The sequence below is a fragment of the Lissotriton vulgaris genome, chromosome 6 (genome assembly GCF_964263255.1).
Source record: "Lissotriton vulgaris chromosome 6, aLisVul1.2, whole genome shotgun sequence".
In the NCBI taxonomy this organism is placed as follows: Eukaryota; Metazoa; Chordata; class Amphibia; order Caudata; family Salamandridae; genus Lissotriton; species Lissotriton vulgaris.
Window position 1 is genome coordinate 331500125 of NC_141694.1, and position 20293 is coordinate 331520417.

The following is a 20293-nucleotide window of genomic DNA, read 5'->3' on the forward strand; positions in this document are numbered from 1 at the left end:
GGCTACTTTCTTTCGGTCAAAGGTTCAAACAATATATGAGGGACTAGAGGGTCAGATCTCCGGCCCTGCCATTTCACAGGCTCAATTAATGGAAGACGACTTTTCTACTACGAGCCACTTGAGTTGCTTCTCGCCTCTAACAGTGGACACAGTTAATGACTTGTTACTGAATACTAAGTCAGGATACCCGACCGATCCATGCCCGTCGGATATCCTTCATTGTGTCTCGGATAAAATAAGTGTCTTACTAGCTCCCTTCCTGAACACTGTTATCAGAACAGGTGATTTCCCCATTTCCTGAAAGAAAGCCTCTATCAGACCCATCCTAAAGAAACCTTCCCTCGATCGATTTGAAGTAATAAACTACCGGACGATTTCCTGTTTGCCCTTAGCAGCCATAGTTTTGGAAATACATATTATTTCAGATCTAACTGATTACCTGGAGACCAACAATCTTCTAGATTCCACTCAACTTGGATTTTGATCAGGCCACTCTACGGAGTTAGCACTAATCATGGCCACTGAGGAAATCGGTTAGCGCATTGACGGGGGTGACAAAGCCGTCCATATCCTACTTGACCTATCAGCAGTGTTTGATACGGTTAATCATACAGTACTCACGCGACGGCTGAAGGCAATAGGAATAAGGGAAACTGCGCTAACCCTTCTCATCTCTTTCCTGACAGCCAGATAACCGAGGGTGTGCTGGGATAACCTTGAATCTGACAGATTTTATCTGCCCAGTGGAGTTCTGCAGGGGTCAGCACTCTCACCAACATTATTCAATATTTATGTGATGTCGCTGGCTAAATGAATCTGTGACCAAGGCTTCTAGTTAGTATCGTATGGCGACGATACTCAAATTATCATTTCCATCTCCTCAACGGCTGATACAGTGGCGGGTAGATTCCACAGCTGTCTTGGAAACATCATGGAAGGGATGCACAAAAATCTAAAACTGAATACTGATAAGACAGAGGTTATAGAATTTGGAAATGGTCCGCCTATCTGGAATCAAGCATGGTGGCTGGCAGTGGCACGAGTCTGTCCAGTCCCTGTGGACAAAATGAGAAATCTAGGTTTTCTCAGTGATGTGCAGCTTAACTTTTCACGGCAGATTAACCAGGTGACCTCAGCCTACTACTTCCTTTTTAAAATGTTGCATAAAATCCTACCATTTCTTTCTCTGGAGCTGAGGAAAACGGTTGTGGTAGACCTTATTTTTTCCCGAATCGATTATTGCAATGCTCTGTACTTGGGAGTTGACAAACGTCAATTGTCAAAATTGAAATCTTTGCAGAATACTGCAGCTCGAATTCTGCAGAATATCTCTAAATATAACGATATTTCATGTGCTATTTGGAATCTCCACTGGCTTCCAGTTAAGCAGCGTACAGAGTTTAAGGCACTGTGTCGGGTTCATAAAACCCTGGGGGAGGGCCAACGGATTTTTACAAGCTTTTCCAATGGCACTCCCCCTGCCAGGTTATAATATCGATTCAGAATATCGGCTGATAAAGCTCTGGTCTGGGTTCCTAAAGTTAACAAGGCAAGATGGGGAGGCAGATGTCTCTCATATCTAACGTCCAAGCGCTGGAAGGAGTACAATTCAACATAAGGCTTCAATCCTCTAGAGCCTAGTTTCGGAGTCTGGTTAAAACTTGGCTCTTTCTCTCTCAGGATTTACCGGGTAATGCCTAGTTTTATTACGTTTCTTTCTGCAATTTCCAGTGCCAAGACGCCTCGGCATTTGTGCGCTTTACGAGCTCTTTACTTACTTACTTACTACTTACTCACTTCTGGGAATAACTCCACTGATGTGCCCTCCACGTACCTTGAAAATCTCACAAAGGTTATTTCTTCATTACTTGACTTCTGCACCCTCCACCTGCCAGTGTAAGAGTCAGGTCATGTACTTTCACCATATGTTGCCGCTCTTCTAGATGTTCCTCTCGATGTGCTCCACTGGAGATGTAGTTTCTTTTTATCTTGCAGCAATATTCCTGAGATCTGGTCTAAGCTAATTAACATCCATTGAGATCGTGCTTGCTTTTGCTTCAAGAGCCATTTTTGATGCTTGTATGACTGCGAAAATGATCACCTGTAACCCCTAATCCAGTTTCTGCTGAGCTTCATATGGTGGTAAGGTTTATCAGAGCATCTTGTTGATTTGGATTGCTTGAACACTTTGCGCCTTCCCATTTTACCTTCACAGTGATTGATGTTCAGCCCGAGCACTTTTTTTGTATCTCTACATTGTATTGTTTGCTACAAGAAAAACGTGCAAAACTTTAGGATTAAGGTCTTCACCAGCCTGTTTTAGTGCGCCTACTGAAAACTGTAATCTATTTAGTTTAAAAGCAGTTTAGATCATATTAGAACACACTGACCATTTGTGTGGGTCTGGTTAGCTTTCATTATGCTTATGGCTATTTCCTGCTCTTTCATTTAACAACCTTTCTCCCCAGTGAGTCTGCACACCTTTTCTTCATTCCAGACAGACCAGTTTGTTGTTCTTCTGTTCCACTTTATCTACTGGCCTGCACCTCTACCTTAACCAGTAAGTTTAAACAGGACATAAAACCTTCACATTGCTTGCTGTCTGCACTTTAGTACAGCAATTTAAGAACTCGCTACTGGACGATCTAGAAGGCATACAACAGAGCAGGTGCTGTGTATGGTGCTATGTGTTATGCTAGTATTCCACCACTGGATGGCAACTATGGAGGTCAAGGAGCTCCTCTTGTACTCAATGTCTCTTTGAGCAGACCCTCCAGGATTGTGCGATGTGCAAAAAAATCACGAGATGGACAGTTTTGTAAAAATCCTACGCTTTTTACAAAAAGTGCCCGTGAAATTCCAGTTGAAATTCCAGTATTGGCCATGCGTTGACCACTGAGCCAAATAAAAGGAAGGGGACAGCGAACAGGTGAGGTGTTTGTTTTCTCACCTGTTGCGTCTTGTCCCCCTACCTGGAGGTGCCTGGAGAACACTGCTGCTGCTTGGACCGGGACAACAAATAGGTACCTTTTGTCCCGGCCTGGCAAAAAAGGCAGTTCCTCTGCTACTCTTCCCCTACCCTCAGCACTCCCACCATCCACAGGCTGAAATTGGATGGAGGGATTGCTGCGGGACCCACCACATGCCCGGACCCTAATTCTTTCAGTTGTTATCCGCATGGAGATGGTCATTGATAGAACCCCAGTGATCTGCTGATGCAGTAGCAACATAAACGGATCTCATGTTGGACTGAGAAGTGGTAGAAAGCTTTTTTGAAAGTGTTGTTCACCTCGGAAATCAGTGGCAAGGTGGCATTTAGGGTGTTTCTCACAGTAATGACTGAGAACAAGTCAGTAGATGGCCGAAAGACAGCTCAAGTTGAAATTGTCAGGGTTGTTGGATAGAACATAATGTATATATTAGAGGGGGGACCATACTGACATTTTTTTTAATTCACTGGCATCAAAGGTCAGTTGAACAGATATTGATTTATTTCTGCTGTGTGGTTGCCGTCATGCAAGATTCACTGAAAAAGACTTCTAAATATGAATAAATCATGGTTGCCAAAAAATAAAATGCCGCAAAATAGCTGCAAAAAACGCAATACTGTGCAGCAAAACTTTCATTTTTTGTGCTGCAAAATGTCCAAAAGCATGCCGCAATATCCTGGGGAGTCTATTTGAAGAGCCACAACCAGTAATTCTCTTCCCTGGTCAAGTCCAGGCTTCCCTTCCATTGGCTTCTTCTAGAGTCTTTTGTCAATTGCAAAACAATGATATTGTTCATTTCAGCTTCACTACCTGCTGCAGTTATATTTAATTAGCTTTGTTGCAAGGATTATGTTTTAGATAAAGTACCCTCTGATGTTCATTGAACTAATATTGCAAGCCACCGAGGAGATCCATGACCATATGGTGGAACAAGGCTGAAGTCTGAGTTCCTTTATTAGGTCATGTAACTCAGAGGTGACTTCCAATATCAGAATAATGTATGGGATGGGTATACTATATTTCCTATAGTACATGGTCACACCATGGCCAGTCCCACAAACTGCTTACAGCCTTGGTGTGTTGCTATTTCATATGAAAGAGATAGGGGGCCTAATTTATGAGGTTTTGAGCTTCCCTACGGCAAAAGAAAAGGGCAGGAATGCGCCGTATCTATAAGATGCGGCGCATTCCTGTCCTTTTCCCCTGCGCCGGTGCACTATGGGCTGCCTGCGCCAACGCAGGCACCTGTGCACAAAGGTGCAAGGGTGCCTGCGTTGTGGGGAAGATTATTATTGTACAGGAAGGGAAACCTTTCTGTGCAAAAATTATAACAAGAGGGTTTTCCTCTTTCTACGTGTGCTGCAGAATGCAGCACACATAGAAAAAGGAAAAACGAGGAGAAATAAGATATTTCTCCTCGTTGCGCATCCCTTACGCCTGCCCTGGGGAGGCGTAAGCTTTTGGCACTGCCTCAGATTTACTATTTCTCGTAAATATGTGGCAGTGTCAAAAGGACATGGATGTTGCTGGGAACGACCCCAGCAACACCCATTGTACGCCCCTTTAACGCAGTACACTGCGTTAAAGGGACTGATATTTATCAGGCAGCATTAAGCCAAAAAAAGTGGCTTAGTGCTGCCTGATAAATATCACGCAGGCTTCCGCGCCACGAAACGTCACAAAAAGTGAAGTTCCGATGGCGCAAGGGGCCTCATATGGATGTTTGCAGACACGAGTAAAAGAAGCAGAATCTGTAGTGCAAAATTAACTACATCAAAATGCACATAGACATTTGTTGCAAAGAGACACTAGAGTCAGTTTAATATGAGTTAGACTTAAGAAATGAGGTAGCTCAGAATGTGCAGACACATGCAGAGGGATTTCATCTTTCCTATACATACCTAAACTGTTGCCATAAATATCTCCTTTTTGCTGATCACTGTTTATCTGAAAAAACGGAGCAGAAGAGGGAAAATCCAGATTTTATGTTTGTGATTTAGAATGGTTATTTTCACCTTGGCTATTGGCTCTGGCAGCTGGCGCTATGACATCAGAACTCAACTATAATAACTTATTACTGATGAAAAAGTAATTCAGTTATTATAGGCGACTAGAGACAGCACAGGTTGCCTGTAATAAGGGCATCAGAGACAGGTTTTTGTATCTCAGTTAAAGGCTTCAGAACTGAGCTCTCATGAAACTGGTTGGCTATGCTATATGTCTCTGAATAAGGAAATCATTGCCTTCATGTTCTTTTTTTAATTACTACCGTAAGTTTTCCAGAAAGAAACAAAGCTTTCTTTGAGAATCCCATTGAACTTCTACTGTAAAAGCTAGTATTGATTTGAAGATTGATTATTTAATGAGCAGGCCAAAATATATCAGGAAACTTCAGACGATTCGAAAGGCTATGGCTAAAGTACTATCTTCAACCAGGCCGAGTTAACCCGTCTGCAGCGGGTTCAGAATGCTGCGGCGAGGGCGATTGTCGGCCTGCCCAGATTCAGCTCGGTGGCAACTGTCCTTCGTACCCTACATTGGCTCCCTGTCAGGAAGCGCATCCTTTTTAAGGTCTTGTGTCTCGCTTTTAAGATTCTGAGAGGTATTGGCCCGGAAATCCTATCCAGCTGTCTTTCCTTTTATGTTCCCACCCGCACCCTCCGTTCCCAGGGTTTGGCCCTTGCGGTGGTCCCCAGATTTAGGCTTAGTCGCATGGGTGGCCGCTCGTTTAGTGTAAAGGCCGCGTCAGCATGGAACTCCCTTCCTGTTGAAATTCGTCTGATGGAGGACCTCTTGACTTTCCGGAGGGCTTTAAAAACTTTCCTGTTTTAGCTGCTTTCATGTTTTTAGTTTCCTGTTGTGTTATGTTCTACCTTGTCTCTGCGCCGGGACGCCCCTTGGCTGGGGTATCTGTGCGCATAATAAATCAATATAACATAACATAACATAACATCTGGCTGATGCAGAATATATTGGCTTCCGGTGCACGCAAGATTGAATTGCGCATGAGAGCTTCAATGGTCTGTAGTAGGCTATCCTGAAAACAGAGAAAAACCAAAGGAAATGATGGACGGAGTGTTGACAATACAAGCACTCACCCCCAGTCAACTGATCTGGGTTGAATCCATCACCGTTCTTTAGCCCACTCTGCCACCCCAGTTCAGACATGGCCATATGCAAATCAGTCTGACCCTGTGCCTCTTGGGAACAGTCCAGCCCGAACTGCCAAGCCATGTCTTCCCTGGACCAGAAACAAGCTACCGAGGACAAACAGACCAAAGAAACAGAAAACAGACCAAAGAAAATCTGCTTTAGGGGTGCATTCTTCCAGTCAAGAAGGTCAGATCATGAGACAGGCTGTGCTTCATCACGGAAGTATTATTGGGAATTGGAAAACTGAAAAATGTATTTCCTTGTGTGCATTAGTTTAGCAGTACATAAGATAGGAGAGCAGATGATGATGAATGTTGAGTGAAAATAACTAATGTATGAAACACAATGTTGATTGACTCAAGCTTGCTATAACATGCCTGCCCTTTGCCAAGCCTGCCCTTTGCTCAGCTTCTCATGGGCACAGGGTCGAAGTTTCCAGTGGAATTGGGACCAAATTGTATGAAATGTGCAAAAATAGCCCCAAACAGCAAACGTCCCACAAAATCACCCACACCTTACTAAATCGAAAAGGGGTCCACCAAAGCTAAATGTGATATTTTCAGCTTGTTATCAAATTACACTGGTCAAGTAGAGCCGCATTTGGGGGGGTCACAGTGACCACAAAGCAAATACACAAGCAGAATAACTCTGCAGTTGGCCTAATGCACAATGTACATTTCGGGTCCCCTCATTTTAGGGGCACACTTCCTGAAACTGGGTAGTTGCAGTTAGGCTTTTTATTTGGTGACAAGAGCCTGGAAGCACCAACTCCCCAGTTGGGGGAACTGGGGTCTTTGAACTTGAGCCAGGGTCCAGCAATATCTCCAGAACCATATGGTCTACAAGAATGCCTTATATGGGTCTATGTTCAAGGACTCTGATTATACCCAATGAGAGCGTAAAGCATACAGTAAAGAAACAAACCTCTGTGTCCATATCTTTTGAACACAGGAAAGTACAGATTCATTAAAGGCCTTGATAGTATGAGTGGGGCATGCATGGTGTAGGTTGTCTACACTTGTAGTCCTAGAATCCTCTCTGCTGGTCCTCGATCCTCTGGTTGCAATATGTGACCTTCAGGCGGTTCTGCCCACTTCAATTGTAAGATCCCCATAGCTTCAAGGAAGGCCAGTTTCTAAAAATGATCAACATTTAAGCTTTACTCGTGAATGTCCTGCTTCTGGATCTTCTAGAGTGGAGCACTATTGGACCCTACCAAAACAAATGCAAGTTCACTGTATGCACCTCCAGCGGTGCAATTGTCACACAAGATAAATGTCTTGCCAGCAAAGACACCACATCTCTGCCATTGGGTTCACTAAAGTGTATGCACCCTTTGCCAAATATTCTAGTTTAGCCGCCTTATCTACTCATCTGCCACAGATCTCCCAACATGATTGACAGAGTTCTTTTATAAGATATTTTTATTGCCACCAGGTTATACAGTTAGTCAAGCGATGTACAGACAGTACGCTTGATGATCAACAGACAAGCAGTGCATTACTACAGTCTCCTTATAAGTATATCCCATTTTTTATAATAATGCAATCATTAAGTAATACAACGTATTCACACAATACCAATAGCAACGAACAATAGCAAATGACCAAACCAGGGCCACCAACCGGACGTCCACGCTATATATAAGGTAACAGTTAGAGAAAACTTTGTCTGACGTCACTTCTATACAATAATGTTAAATATGCGTTGTCATGGGGGTTCATGCCTAGGGCAAGAGGGGTGTGAGGGGAGAGACACACTGGGGCGGGGGGGGGGGGTGGGGGGGAGGGGGTGAGAAACACCAACAGGGGAGAATAGAAAGTCACATCCAGGAGTCACTTTCAATGCAGTCCCATGGGCCAGGATAACAAAATACAGGCTGTTTATTCCCTCCATATCCAGATAAAAGCTCTTCCATGCTATCATTATCATCTGCTCCAACGACAGAGGGCAGCCGCAACCACTGGGTGCACACACCTGAGCCTCCATGTTGCAAAGGTATGTACCACTATGAGCTGGTAAGATATGTTCAACGAAAGAAGTTTATTGAAGAAATAGCAGGAGCCCACTTCCCGCAGGTCCGATCTACAGGAAATCCAAACCGTATCTGAAAGCTCGGTTGTGGATAACATGGAGAAGGAATGCGGGCGTGAGCTTAGTTCAAACATATATACATATAAAGATAAACAACGATTGTGATCACACTCATGACACCGATGTAAACAGACATCATATTAACATATACTCTATACTCCTGCTGGGGGGAAGCTGTGAGTATGGCATCTTGGCATTTACTGTGTGGTAGTCTCTCATGGAGGTTTTTTGTTGTTTTTTATGTAAAGCTGCAATTGTTCAAAGAGCTCATTCCACTTGTGCACAATGGGGAATTTGTGCAGCCCTCTCAACTTCTCAATGTGCAACGTCTGCTGTTCCGCAATCAGCCATCGTAGCAGTGCATTTCTGCCATTTGGTTAGGGAAGGGGGCATAGCAATCTTCCAGCCACGGTGAACATGCGTCGAGCTAATAGGAGAGCCAGTCAGTGTGGACTGTTTGTCTTGGATCTCTTAAATAGTCCCAATGTGAAAATCTCAGGGGTGAGGAGGTCAGGTGCCCCTAGTAAGTGGTCAATAGAACGGTCACGCGGGTCCAACTTTGGGCAAGCTGCAAGCATGCCCACACCATGTAAAAAAAGTCAGTGTCCAATGCAGCACATCGGGGCAATGTGTGGCAACATTTGAGAAGAGTTTCCCTAGCCTGGCTGGTGTAGGGTATGCTCTGTGGAGAATATACAACTGTATCATTTGAAATTAGGAGTTACGTGATACTCTGTGGGGGTATTGGAGCACCTTCCACCATTCCCAATAATTAAAGGCTCTGCCTATGTTCATTTCCCAACGGTCCCAAAGCAGAAGCAACTCCGCATCTACCAGTTCTTGTTGGGCACCGTACCGCCAGTGGACAAGCCTTCCTTTGACCGAAGCCAATGGTGTGCCAAGTCTGCAAAGGCTCATGTGTTGGTGGTTCAGTAGGAACTGCTTGCCACTGGGAGCGTAGTGCTGCTTTGATGCATTCGTATTGTATGAACTGCCCTACGTGTATGCCATACTGTTCTCAGAGTTCTTGGAAGCTCATTAGAGAGTCTGCATTGTAGAATTCTCCTAATTGAGTGACAGGATGGCTGACCATGGCGCTAAGCCTTAGGTGTCACTCTGCCAATGAGTAAGGGGAATCCGCAGAGAGGTAATGCCAGAGTGTAAGGAACGGTTAGGCTGGGTGAGCAATAGGTGCCTAAATACACCAGCAGCAACCTCCATCCGCTAGGGCACTCCTGCTGTGTAGTTGAGAACATCAGTCATTCCAGAACCGCCACTTCTATCTCTGATTGGGACAAAGCTGTATCTCCAAGAGAGTGGCGAGCAAACTACCTGGTAAGCCATTGTAGCGACGCCATATAATATTTCTCAAAGTTGGGATCTCCATGCCCTTCACTTTCCACAGGTAGCTAGAGCATCAAGAGAGTGACTCGTCTCGCCCTGTACCCCATAGCAGCTTCCTAAGGAGCACATCTAGTTCATGAAAAATTGTAGAAATGTTAATGAAATAATACAAAAGTCGGGGCAGAACAATCATTTTTACTATTGCCTCTCTGTCCCTCATTAATAGGGGCAAAGTAATCAAAAATTTGATCTGTGGCTTCAGGAAATGCACTGCTACTCCCAAATTACCATTGATGTTATTCGCATCAGAGTGGTATATCAATACTCCAAGATAGTTGAAGCAGATCGGCGCCCAGCGAAGGACCCCAAGTCCCCTGACAGTGATCTAGAAGAAGTGTCCTTCAAAAGCGAAAAACCCCACTATTTGCCGAGTGGAACATAAAGTAAAACCACATATGTAGGCCCAGATATAGAAATACCCAGCTCCACCGCATCCCGGCAGAGAGTCTCCGCTAGTGGTTCAACAGCAAGCTCAAATAGTAAGGGGGAGAGTGGGCATCCCTGCCATGTACCTCTATGTATCCTGACGGAGTCAGAAATACTACGTCCCATCTTCACTCTGGCTGTGACTAAATCATACAAAATCCATACCCAAGCAGCTATGTGATACCCAAACCCATATTTGTGGAGAACCGAGTGCATGCGTGTCCAATTAAGTGAATCAAGTGCATTTTCTAAGTCGAAGGCGAAGCAAGCTGGGAGAGGGTATCAGTCTGGAGCATAGGCTAAGATCAATCAGAATCTCTGAATATTCAAGGAGATGTCGAGATCCAGAACAAATCTACACTTATATGCATGGATCAAGGATGGTAGCTCCAGCAATATCCTGGTTGTCAGCAGCTTTTTTATGATCTTATAATCCACAAAGATTATAGAAAGGGGGTGATCAGGAGCCATGTCCCTGGCGTCTCGTCCAGGTTTTAATATAGAGGCAACCAAGGCTTCACTTGCAGAAGGAGGAACACTAACCTACGCTAGTACTCTGTTATAAAGCTTTAATAGGTGCAGATCTAACTGAGACGAAAACATTGACTAGAACTCAGAGAGAATCCCATCTGTTCAAGAAGAACTCCCTTAATTTCTTGTTCAGTGATAGAGCTTCTATGGCCAGCTTATCGTCTAGCGTCAAATGTGGGAGTTTGACAGGCTTTAAGAAATCTTCAGTATTAGCTGTGGGGAACAGGGCTGTGCGCTGATAAAGGTTACGATAGTACTGGAAAACGCTGTGTTCATGTCCAATTGTGTGTTGTGCAGCCGCCCATTGTGACCACCAATGGAGGTGATCACTAAGTGCTCTGGGAAGAGAGCGGGCAGTCACACCAACAATATGCATACCTTATCGCGGTCTTTCTGTGTTTTAGCCAATTATTCAGCACGTTCAAGGCACCATAGTTTTTCCATGATTACTGTGTGTTGTTGTAGTAATTCCAAATGGCGTTCTAAGGGTTTGTGCCCTTCAGTGATGTGTGTCTCTGAGGTGTCCAGCTCAGCCTCTATTTTGGGTAACATGTCCAATAAGGAACAGCGAGCTCCTACAATAGTCTGAATACTAAGTACTCGAACTGAGACCTTAAAGGCCTCCCACTCAATCAATGGTGGGGCAGCGCTGGGCGCAATCGGCAATCCCCGTGAAGAACTGCTCAATGTATGTCTCCACATCGTGTCTAAAAGGGGATTGTGAACCATTGTAGTTTGCATGTGCAATGCAGGAATGGGAGGAGCCTACCCCATCATATAGTTGCCTCAACAGGGTTGTGGTCAGATATAGTTTTCATTAGACTTGACCGCAACCGAGCTAACCGCAGTTATTTTTGCTCTGTTACAGACTGTGGTTTACATACAATACTCACATCAGACTGGATAGGATCTTATTAGCAAGATTGTCCGGAGTTGAGGACAACGTAGTGACACACTTAGCCCATTTTCTCTCCGACCATTCTCCAGTCAGCTGCATGATGAAGGGGGGAGGCCCTCCCAAGAACCAAGGACATGGAGAATGCCCCCTGATATCCTAGAGCACCCGGTAGGCAGGGAGACACTGTCTCAAGCACTGACGGAATATATTACATTTAACTGGTAAGTGACGTCCATAAGGGCTATGGAGTGGGAATCGCTGAAGGTGGTGCTAAATGGTGTATGTATGGGACTGATATGTGGAATCCATTGACAGCTCAAGCTGGAGCTAAAAGAGCAGAGGAAGCCCTGGCGACGGTTCAGGCAGAAGAACAAATACATCGGACCCCTGACGACAGAGAACTGTGTGTGCGCAGATGCATCAGCGGCATATGGGATAGGCTACATAAATATACACACCGTCAGTACTGATAGCACTTACACATGGACGCAGAGGAGTCCGGTAATCTCCTGGCCTGGAACTTGCGGAGGGAACAAACCCAGCCACTGATGACCAGAATGCTCACGCCGCAGGGCACAACGGTGTGCACCAGAGCAGCCATAATGAAGGTTTTTCAGCGACACCTACAGCATGTGTACATGGCGGATCCTGCGGTCCAAGCAGGCCGCTACATACCTATTCTAGAAGGGTTGCCCCTGACACACATTTCTCCATTGAGTGTGGAGACACTGGAATCCCAGTTATCATTGGAGGAAGTGCGCGTGGCACTACAGGCACTCCCTAGGGCAAAAGCCCCAGGAAGGCGGGGGGGGGGCAGATTCCCGCCAGAGTTCTATCAGGCATTCTATGGTGGCACTATCCCTACTACAGGTGTTCACGGAGGCTCTTGATCAGTGCCATTTTCAATGGGAGAGGGGGATATATGCATGTTCTTGAAACCCGAGGCGATTCTCTGGATCCGGCAGCTTACTGCCTGCTCTCCATGATAAATCCAGATGTCAAAGTGCTATGTAAACTGTTAACCACTCTTTTAACCCCACATATGCACCCACCTCGTCCATGAAGACTGACGTGGATTTATTCCAGGTCCTAGCACTGGCATGAATCTGTGACAGCTATCTTATGTGTTACACAAAGTGAAACATAGAGATGAGGACTGGCCTTGTTATCAATAGACCTGGAAAAGGACTTTGATACAGTATATTGGTGTTATTTCCAAAAGGTGCTGAGAATGGTGGACATGGGGCCACAGTTTCGGAGCTGTATCAAATTGCTCTATACGGCCATTTACGCTAGGATTCGTGTGGGTCAGAGTTGCTCTGGAGAGTGGCTGCTGGAGCAGGGAACGCGTCAGGGATGCCCACTCTCACCACTGCTATATGTCATGGCAATTGAGCCATTGGCCGTTTGGGTGCATCAAGAAGTAAGTAATTGGGGTATTAGTCTGAGAGGAGCCACACATGTGATATCTTGTATGCAGATGATGCTCTATTCTACATAGCTTTACCCTGTGTGGAGATGCTAAACTTGTTGCAGATCCTCAATGATTTTGGAGACTTTTCTGGTCTATGCCTTAATCCTTTATTTTTGCCCCGGCGAGTATGGCAAAATTACCCTTAGAGGGACTCCCCTGTTTTGGAATACATTGGTAACAGGCACATTTCTACTATTTGGGTGTACAGGTGGCACTTACAGATGCCCAACTGTTCCACCTAAATGAGGATAGGGTAGTAACTGCATTGTGGAAATCGGTGACCTTTTAGAACTTGTTGCCTCTCTCGCTGATGGGTTGACTGGCGGTGTTGTACTCTCCCGCTGTCTTTATGCTTTATAGAATTCTTTATGTCCTATTCCCAAGACTGTTTGAAACAACTGAACTCGGTGCTTATATCTCAGCCCTGGGCAGGTTGCCGTAGTAGGGTGGCTTTGAGCACCCTGTCTCGACAGTACGAGGAGGGGTGGAGTGGAGACGCTGAGATTAGATTTATTATGCGGCACATCTACAGTACACAACCTGGTGGTTTGGCGAGAGACAGAACAGGGAAAATAGATATTTGTCGGGGTGCGTACCCAATGACAGACTGCAAGTCGCACTGATGGAGGGCACTGGGTCACAGACAACATTCCCTGCATAGTACGCCACACTGCACATATTTGGCAATTGTACATGGAGTCAATTCTGAGATGCGCCCCGTTTCATTGGGAACTACCCATATGGATATTAGTGCCAGTGCAACAAATGATGGCCCACATGTCATTTCAGGCAGGGGTGGCGGTGGCTGCAAAGTGATGGCTGATTTATACCCTGGTGAAACTTTCATTGCATACGGGCAGGCATGTGGGTACTTTGCACTGGGGCAAGGACACTGGTTGCTCTACGCCGGGTTGACGGAAGGGCTTAAATTGACAAGGCCTTTCTATCTAGCTAACCTGCAGATGACACATACGTTACACATAATATTAACCTGCGGCTCTGGATGTTGATGGAGGTCACATCCTCTCCCCTGATTTTGAATCCTGGGTGCTCCTCCAATCACAAGGCACATTTATCGCATGCCCGCTGCGTGTCCAAAGCATGCAAAGGAGGATCTACTGGCTTCCCTTGTACCAGCTCGGGCTAGTCCCCAGAGAGAAATTTTAAATAAATCTAGACCAGGGGAGCCTAACCATCTCCCAACAGAAAGGGCCCCTTCTAGCAAGGTTAGGGCAGCTAAATACAGATAAGAGTGAGTGTGTACCCCCCAGCCCACCAGACCTTCCCAAGAAATTGGGAGCGGCATGGGGAGCTGGAATGTCCAGCAGAACAGCTCACATTACACACAATGGCTCAACCCACCATCCTTCCCCAGAACATCCACGGGCTCTCAAACACATGTCAGGTAGACAAAGGCAACAGGACCACAGGCCTGAGAGACTGCACAGACTTGCTCAGAAGGATGACCAGTTGTTCACCCTTGTTAAAATACATGGATGCAGATATCCTGGACTATAGATTTTTTTGCTGCCACCACTGTCAGTCTATCACAGTCATGTATAGAGGACAGCAGCCACTCTCTGTGAAATAAGGGTGCACTATGCAAGCCTCCCCTAGACTTCAGAGCAAGCTCTAGGGCCTCAGTCCATATAAACAGTGAGACCCTCCGTGGACATGTATGAATGTCATGCTCACTGAGGTAGGGATCTAGAAACCAAACAGTAACTTTTAAGTGACTTGCCTGGAGATCAGCATAAGGCAGGGAAAGCGCTCTTGCCCAGAAGACTTCCTATCCCAACAATCCTAAACCTCTTTTTTTTGTTATTTATAGTCACTTGTCATTGTATATTGTCATGCGTATGTATATTGATTAAATGCACGGTCTGTCATTTTATGTATTATGTGCATAAAAGCCAAAACATCCGATTTAGAAAGGGGCCACCCGATTTTTATTAAAAAGAGGCGAGCCTTTTTGTTATCTTTCTCCCACTGAACTACAACTGCAGAATAAGTTAAAGAGAATTTAGATCCCCTTATTTTTTTACTTTTGTCCCTTATTTGTTGCACATGTTGGCAAGCGGGCGGAAAACAAACCAAAAAACACTGATGGAAAATTAAAATACACGTGAATATATTTGGTTGCCGAATGAAGGAAGCAGGCGGGCTGAGGGTAGACAGGGGGATGGAACTGAGCAAGATTTGTATTAGAGCAGAGAAAAATAAAGAACGACAATTCCACGACCATATTAAAGGTTAACGATGTTATAGTTCTTATGGCTGTTTTTGCGAGTCTTGGATAACAACAAAGCAAACGCTGAATATCTCAGATATATGCTAAAAAGATAGCAGAGGGATTTTGCGAATCGTCTTTCCTGGAAATGTGCCTCGCGAGCTCCTGTAGCCGCGGCTCACGCCCGCCCCCTGCTCTGCCTTCCCTGGCTGCCTGCCTTTTGATTCACAAGAGTTCGGCAGAGCAGGGACTCGCCAGCTCCCGGGAGCGCTCTGCACGGGCGAGCCGACCGTTCCATTCGGGGACCAGCATGAAGTGAGCACGTCGCCCTCTAATGTCACCTCCAGCGCAGCTTTTTTTTAAAAAAAACAATGTTCGTTCTCTTTTCCCATTCTTTGAAATCTCCTTGCCGGGTGGATATATTTTTTTAAATTTTTGTTGCTATTGTTTTGGATTTTCTGGGTAGTTTTTGAAGGGAGTCTGCTGAGCCTGATTCCAGATCCGCTTTCTTTGCTAAAACGGAGGCCGGGGGAGGACCGGCCGCCGACCGAAGCATCCTCGTCGTCTTTCCCTGCATCCTTCAGCCGCCTCCTGCACCGGAGGGATTATCACCATGGTGACGACCACCACCGGGTCCACGCTCCTGCAGCCCATCAGCAACGCCGTGCAGCTGCCCATAGACCAGGTAAAGACCCCCTCATTGTGGGGCTACGAGGCTCAGCCGAAGTCGATTGTTCTGCAGGTCTCTCGGATAGGGGGCGGGCTAGGGGCAGACAGCGAAGGGCGACCGACCTAAGCGAAGGAGGGAGTTGGCTCTGTGGAATGTCATCAGGGAATGTGACTGGGACATGGTTGTACATACATCAGGCGGTATGCATACCTCGAAGCATCTCTTCCTGAACATTATTAGTATGCAGGGGCATATGTGGGTCGAGCCATTCAAATCTCTGCAGATCTGTTGTCAGTCACTAATAATCTATACTCTCATTCGTGCTGAGGGGTGAGTGTGTTACAAATCACATACGAACATAACAATAACGGGTGCATTCGAAAACAAACGGGAACCTGAGCACACACCCTTTTGCATTATTCAGCTGCATGCGCTTTGTAGTCTGAGTGTGTCACTGCTGCCTATAAGGGCATCCGAGTTGCTTCTAAGCGTATGCATTGTTCGGCCATTCCATAGTCTCTTTTACCAGTCAAGTAAATAGTTTGACTACCTGTAGCATTTGTGTTCACAGTGCAAGGATTGAATAACTTTCCGAACTAATGCTTCTTGTGAAAGGAGTTTCCTTGAGTTGAAATACTGATTTCGAGTCACTATTTTTTTCGATAGTCGAGTCACTGTTTTTTCAGTATAGGTCACTTATTTTTAGGTTCGAGTCAGCGAGACCATGCGTCTCTCTTGCGAGGCACTGTTGTATTCAGTAAATGGCTTGTTTCTTTTTGTAATCCTGTTTTCTGGTGTTCTAATAAAGACATTTAACCATCTTAAGGAGGTGGGAGCAAATCCACCATTGCTTGTATGCGAAGGGGCTTCGAGTGGTGTTATTGTAAACAAACTGGAGTTACCACGGAAACGCATATATCTCCCACAACCCAGAAAATGGCTTTCACATTCTCTTGTCATTTTCTGGCATGCTATGTGGCAGTTGCGACTTCCTCACTAACCCCTTTGTTCGTTTCCGAGTAGTAAGTGAAAGGGCGAGTTGTGCGGACCGGCAGCGTGGCCTCGAAACCTTCAAATCGAGCAGTCAATCCATCCCTTACAGCCACGTGCTGATTTGGCCATTATTAATTTTTAATTTTAAGTGACAGTGCCTGGAGAGAGCGCTGAACATGCCCCCCCTGGGAGCCCTCTTGAAGCACTGCAAACCCGAGACATACGGGTTTGTGTCACCAAAACACAAACAAAGACATATCACATTCTTGGCAATGCTTTTCCTGTCACAATACTGAACACTAAATACCTTAATGTTTTTAATTTATTAGATTTCTTTACGTACTTTTGTCTTACCCATGTTTTTTGGTTCTCTAAATGGTTGTTCACATGATACGTGCTTCAGAGGGGGCATTGAAGAGTCAGTTATTTCAGCTTTCAAGTTGTGCGCAGTGTTTGTTGTATAATGTGCCCTAGGCAGCGGTAGGCTGCTTTGAGACACACAGCTGGAAAGACCATTAAGGAGGCATTGCAGCTGACTATGCGTGTTTCTGAACTCTGCTTCCTTCTTAAAAGAGGTCTTGTGCTGCTTGTCTAACTTTTGGTTGTTATGGTAGCAGTGTACCTGTGTGTAACAATACTTAGTTTAGCGGCGAGTCAGCTGGTCGGCGACTGGTGCCATTTGAATTTCATTTGGTTACAAGTGGCAGAGAGTAGCTTTCTTGTCGGAGGTAATTTCTGATCCAGCTTTTTAGTTTGTCTAGGCCACTTTCCCAGAAAGACGTCGTGTGTTACAACATTTTATCACACGAGGTGTTTGACATTGCTTCTGGATTGCCGCTTACAATTGATACCAGGCAGGATTTGAATAACTTAAACCTGTTTTTTTTATTTTTAACAAATGCATATAAAATCGGTTAAGTGACATATATTTCTCAGCATTGTGCTGGGTTCTGATATTGAAAAGCCCACTCATAATTCGTGTGATTTATGTGTGCAATGCTTCTTTAGACTTTAGAATATAGTAAACCGAATTATTATAACATTGTAGAGAATTAGAAAGCATATTTTATGGTTCCATTCTGTTTTCTTTATTTTCTGAGTTGGTGTTATGGACATGTGCCAAGTTTCTGTTCAAAATGTTGTTTTTGTCTGTGATGCTTATGCTTGTGTGTATGGTGGCTCCACGATCAACAGTATGCAAGGGTACAGGTTCATGTCCCTTAGGAGATGCAGAAATGTTTTCATCCCATGCAGTCCAGGTCAGCAGCTCCAGGGCAGCAAATATGTTTCTATGTCTTTGCTCAGAGACCACTGTTGTAGCGGTCTCAAGCGCGGGGGCCTATATTACGCCACTGCTCCCACCTCTGAATGACATGGCAAATCGTGGATTAGTGCTTCCTGAAATGTCTGTAGCATTTTCTAGTTCTTCTATGAAATAACAAAAGTGTGCCAAAGCATTTAAGGGTCACTTGGCATAGCAAGGAGTGGGCTGCAGAACTTGAGGTGAGGTAAAAACTAGAGGGCTTAGAGGGTCAAGAATAAACAGAATACGATAATTTAATGAAAGCTGAGTAAGGAGGTATATCACATTAAAAGTCATTGATGAGGCTACATAAATCTACTTGTCCTGTAACAAAATCCACTTGTCCTTTTTGCGCCACGTAATGCAGCGACAAATTAAGACAGCAGTCTCATGAGAAATGTGCTCTGATAATAGCCTCTCTGATTATACCAGGGCTCGCATCATAGTAGGATTTGAATACTAGCAATTCCTTAATGTTGCCACGTTTCAGCAAATCTACATACTAGGGCTGAAGGTAATGGTGAGCAATAGTCCCAGGGTTGGAATGCCCTTTTGAGTTTGTGCAAACCTACTAACTTGCATGTTTTTAAGGGTTTTCACCAACTCTTCTCTAATCTATCCCCACACTGAGAAAGGTTGGAAATTTACTCCTGACAATGGCAGACGTAAAACTTCTTCCAGAGTTCTGAAGAAAATGGTTGGAGGGAAATCGAACTTGCAAACACTCAACTTTTGTAGGAGCAAATCTACATATGCATATTTTCTCTTCCTAAAATGCAGATAACAAATATTTTCTAGGAGTACTACTTCTTGCCCTACTTGTGTAAATTCACGAATGCCATATATCTGCGTTTAATGCGAGGACACATACCACGGGTGCACTTTTGAGACTTTCTGTAATAATTGGGCTACTAATTATTTATTAAAATTCGGTCTTTCTCTTTATCGGCTGGCATCACTGCGAGTGGCAGCATTCTGCTCTTTCACAAGGAGCCTATCGGCACACAAGGTAGTCTTGTTCAGTGCCAGGAACTACTGCGGTAATAAGTGCTTTTTGAGACTCTCATTTTTTCTGCGTTTGCCATTGTTTGTTATAATGGTGAGGGCTTGGCAGCTGCCACACCAATAAGGTTTTACAAAAACCATGCCAAAACAATTTATGCATCGACAAAAATTAAAGGCTGACCACCAATTTCAGACCTACTGGCTTTGCCAATGCTTGTTTATTTTGTTTCCCATAATCGTATTGAAACTGGTTACACTGATTTTCAATTATGAATATTTTTGGGAACTACTAGCATACATCAACACATTTTACTAAATGTATACAGTAGTATAGCGAAATGTTATTTACTACCTTCATTTTTTTGTGAACATTTTATTTTGAAAGCAAATAATCAATCTTGCTTTCAAGCTTCTACAAAATTTGAATCTAATCAGAAAGCATTCTGGGAGCATTATACATTGCTAAGCTTTGAAAGCGTGTGTACACATTTTTATACTGGAACTACTGTCAGTAGTGAAGTCCGAGCTTACAACATTTACTTTGAGTGCTCACTCTAATAGTAAAGGCTTTCAATTAATGAACCATATATACATGTTTATACAGCATTAAAATATAGGCAAAAATATTACCTTAACTGCAGACAATGGCCTTTCCTGATCCATGATATGGGTCTACATGTCCCAAGGACAAAATAGACATGAAAACTTGTTGCCCTTGACCCCAAACAATATGTCCTGGGCGTTGGGCTATATGAATTCCACATCCCTGACTGGGTGTTACTAGTCCAGAGTCTTATCCTGACCCAAAGCATCTTAGGAACAGCTAAGTGGGATCTAAACCTTAGACCAAGATCAAGGCATAAAGGAAATATAGGCGTGTTCTTTGGGAGATTTAGGAGTGCTTTTAGTAATTTGTTTTCGGTGACTTATAGCTGGTTTGTATGCTTTAGCCCCCACAAGTCGGCCCCATAAAGAGCTGCACCCAACCATTTAGCCCAATGTATTTCTAAACAAGGAGAAATTGGGCGAAAAGCTGAGCGTTCAACTCTTTACAGTTGCACAATCCACATGCTTGAGAGTCAACACACTCTTCTGAATTTGGGGAGTCCATGCTAGGTTATC

General features: G+C 44.6%; 1 protein-coding gene across 1 annotated transcript in view; it reads left to right on the forward strand.

Annotated features, from left to right (window-relative positions):
* The first annotated feature begins 15422 nt into the window (after window positions 1–15422).
* Window positions 15423–20293, forward strand: part of MBOAT2 (membrane bound glycerophospholipid O-acyltransferase 2) — a 970645-nt gene continuing 965774 nt past the window's right edge. Inside the window, exon 1 of the mRNA XM_086926366.1 lies at window positions 15423–15885. Within this exon, the coding sequence (XP_086782492.1) occupies window positions 15814–15885 (72 nt within the window). The 5' untranslated portion in view covers window positions 15423–15813. The remainder of the gene's footprint in view (window positions 15886–20293) is intronic.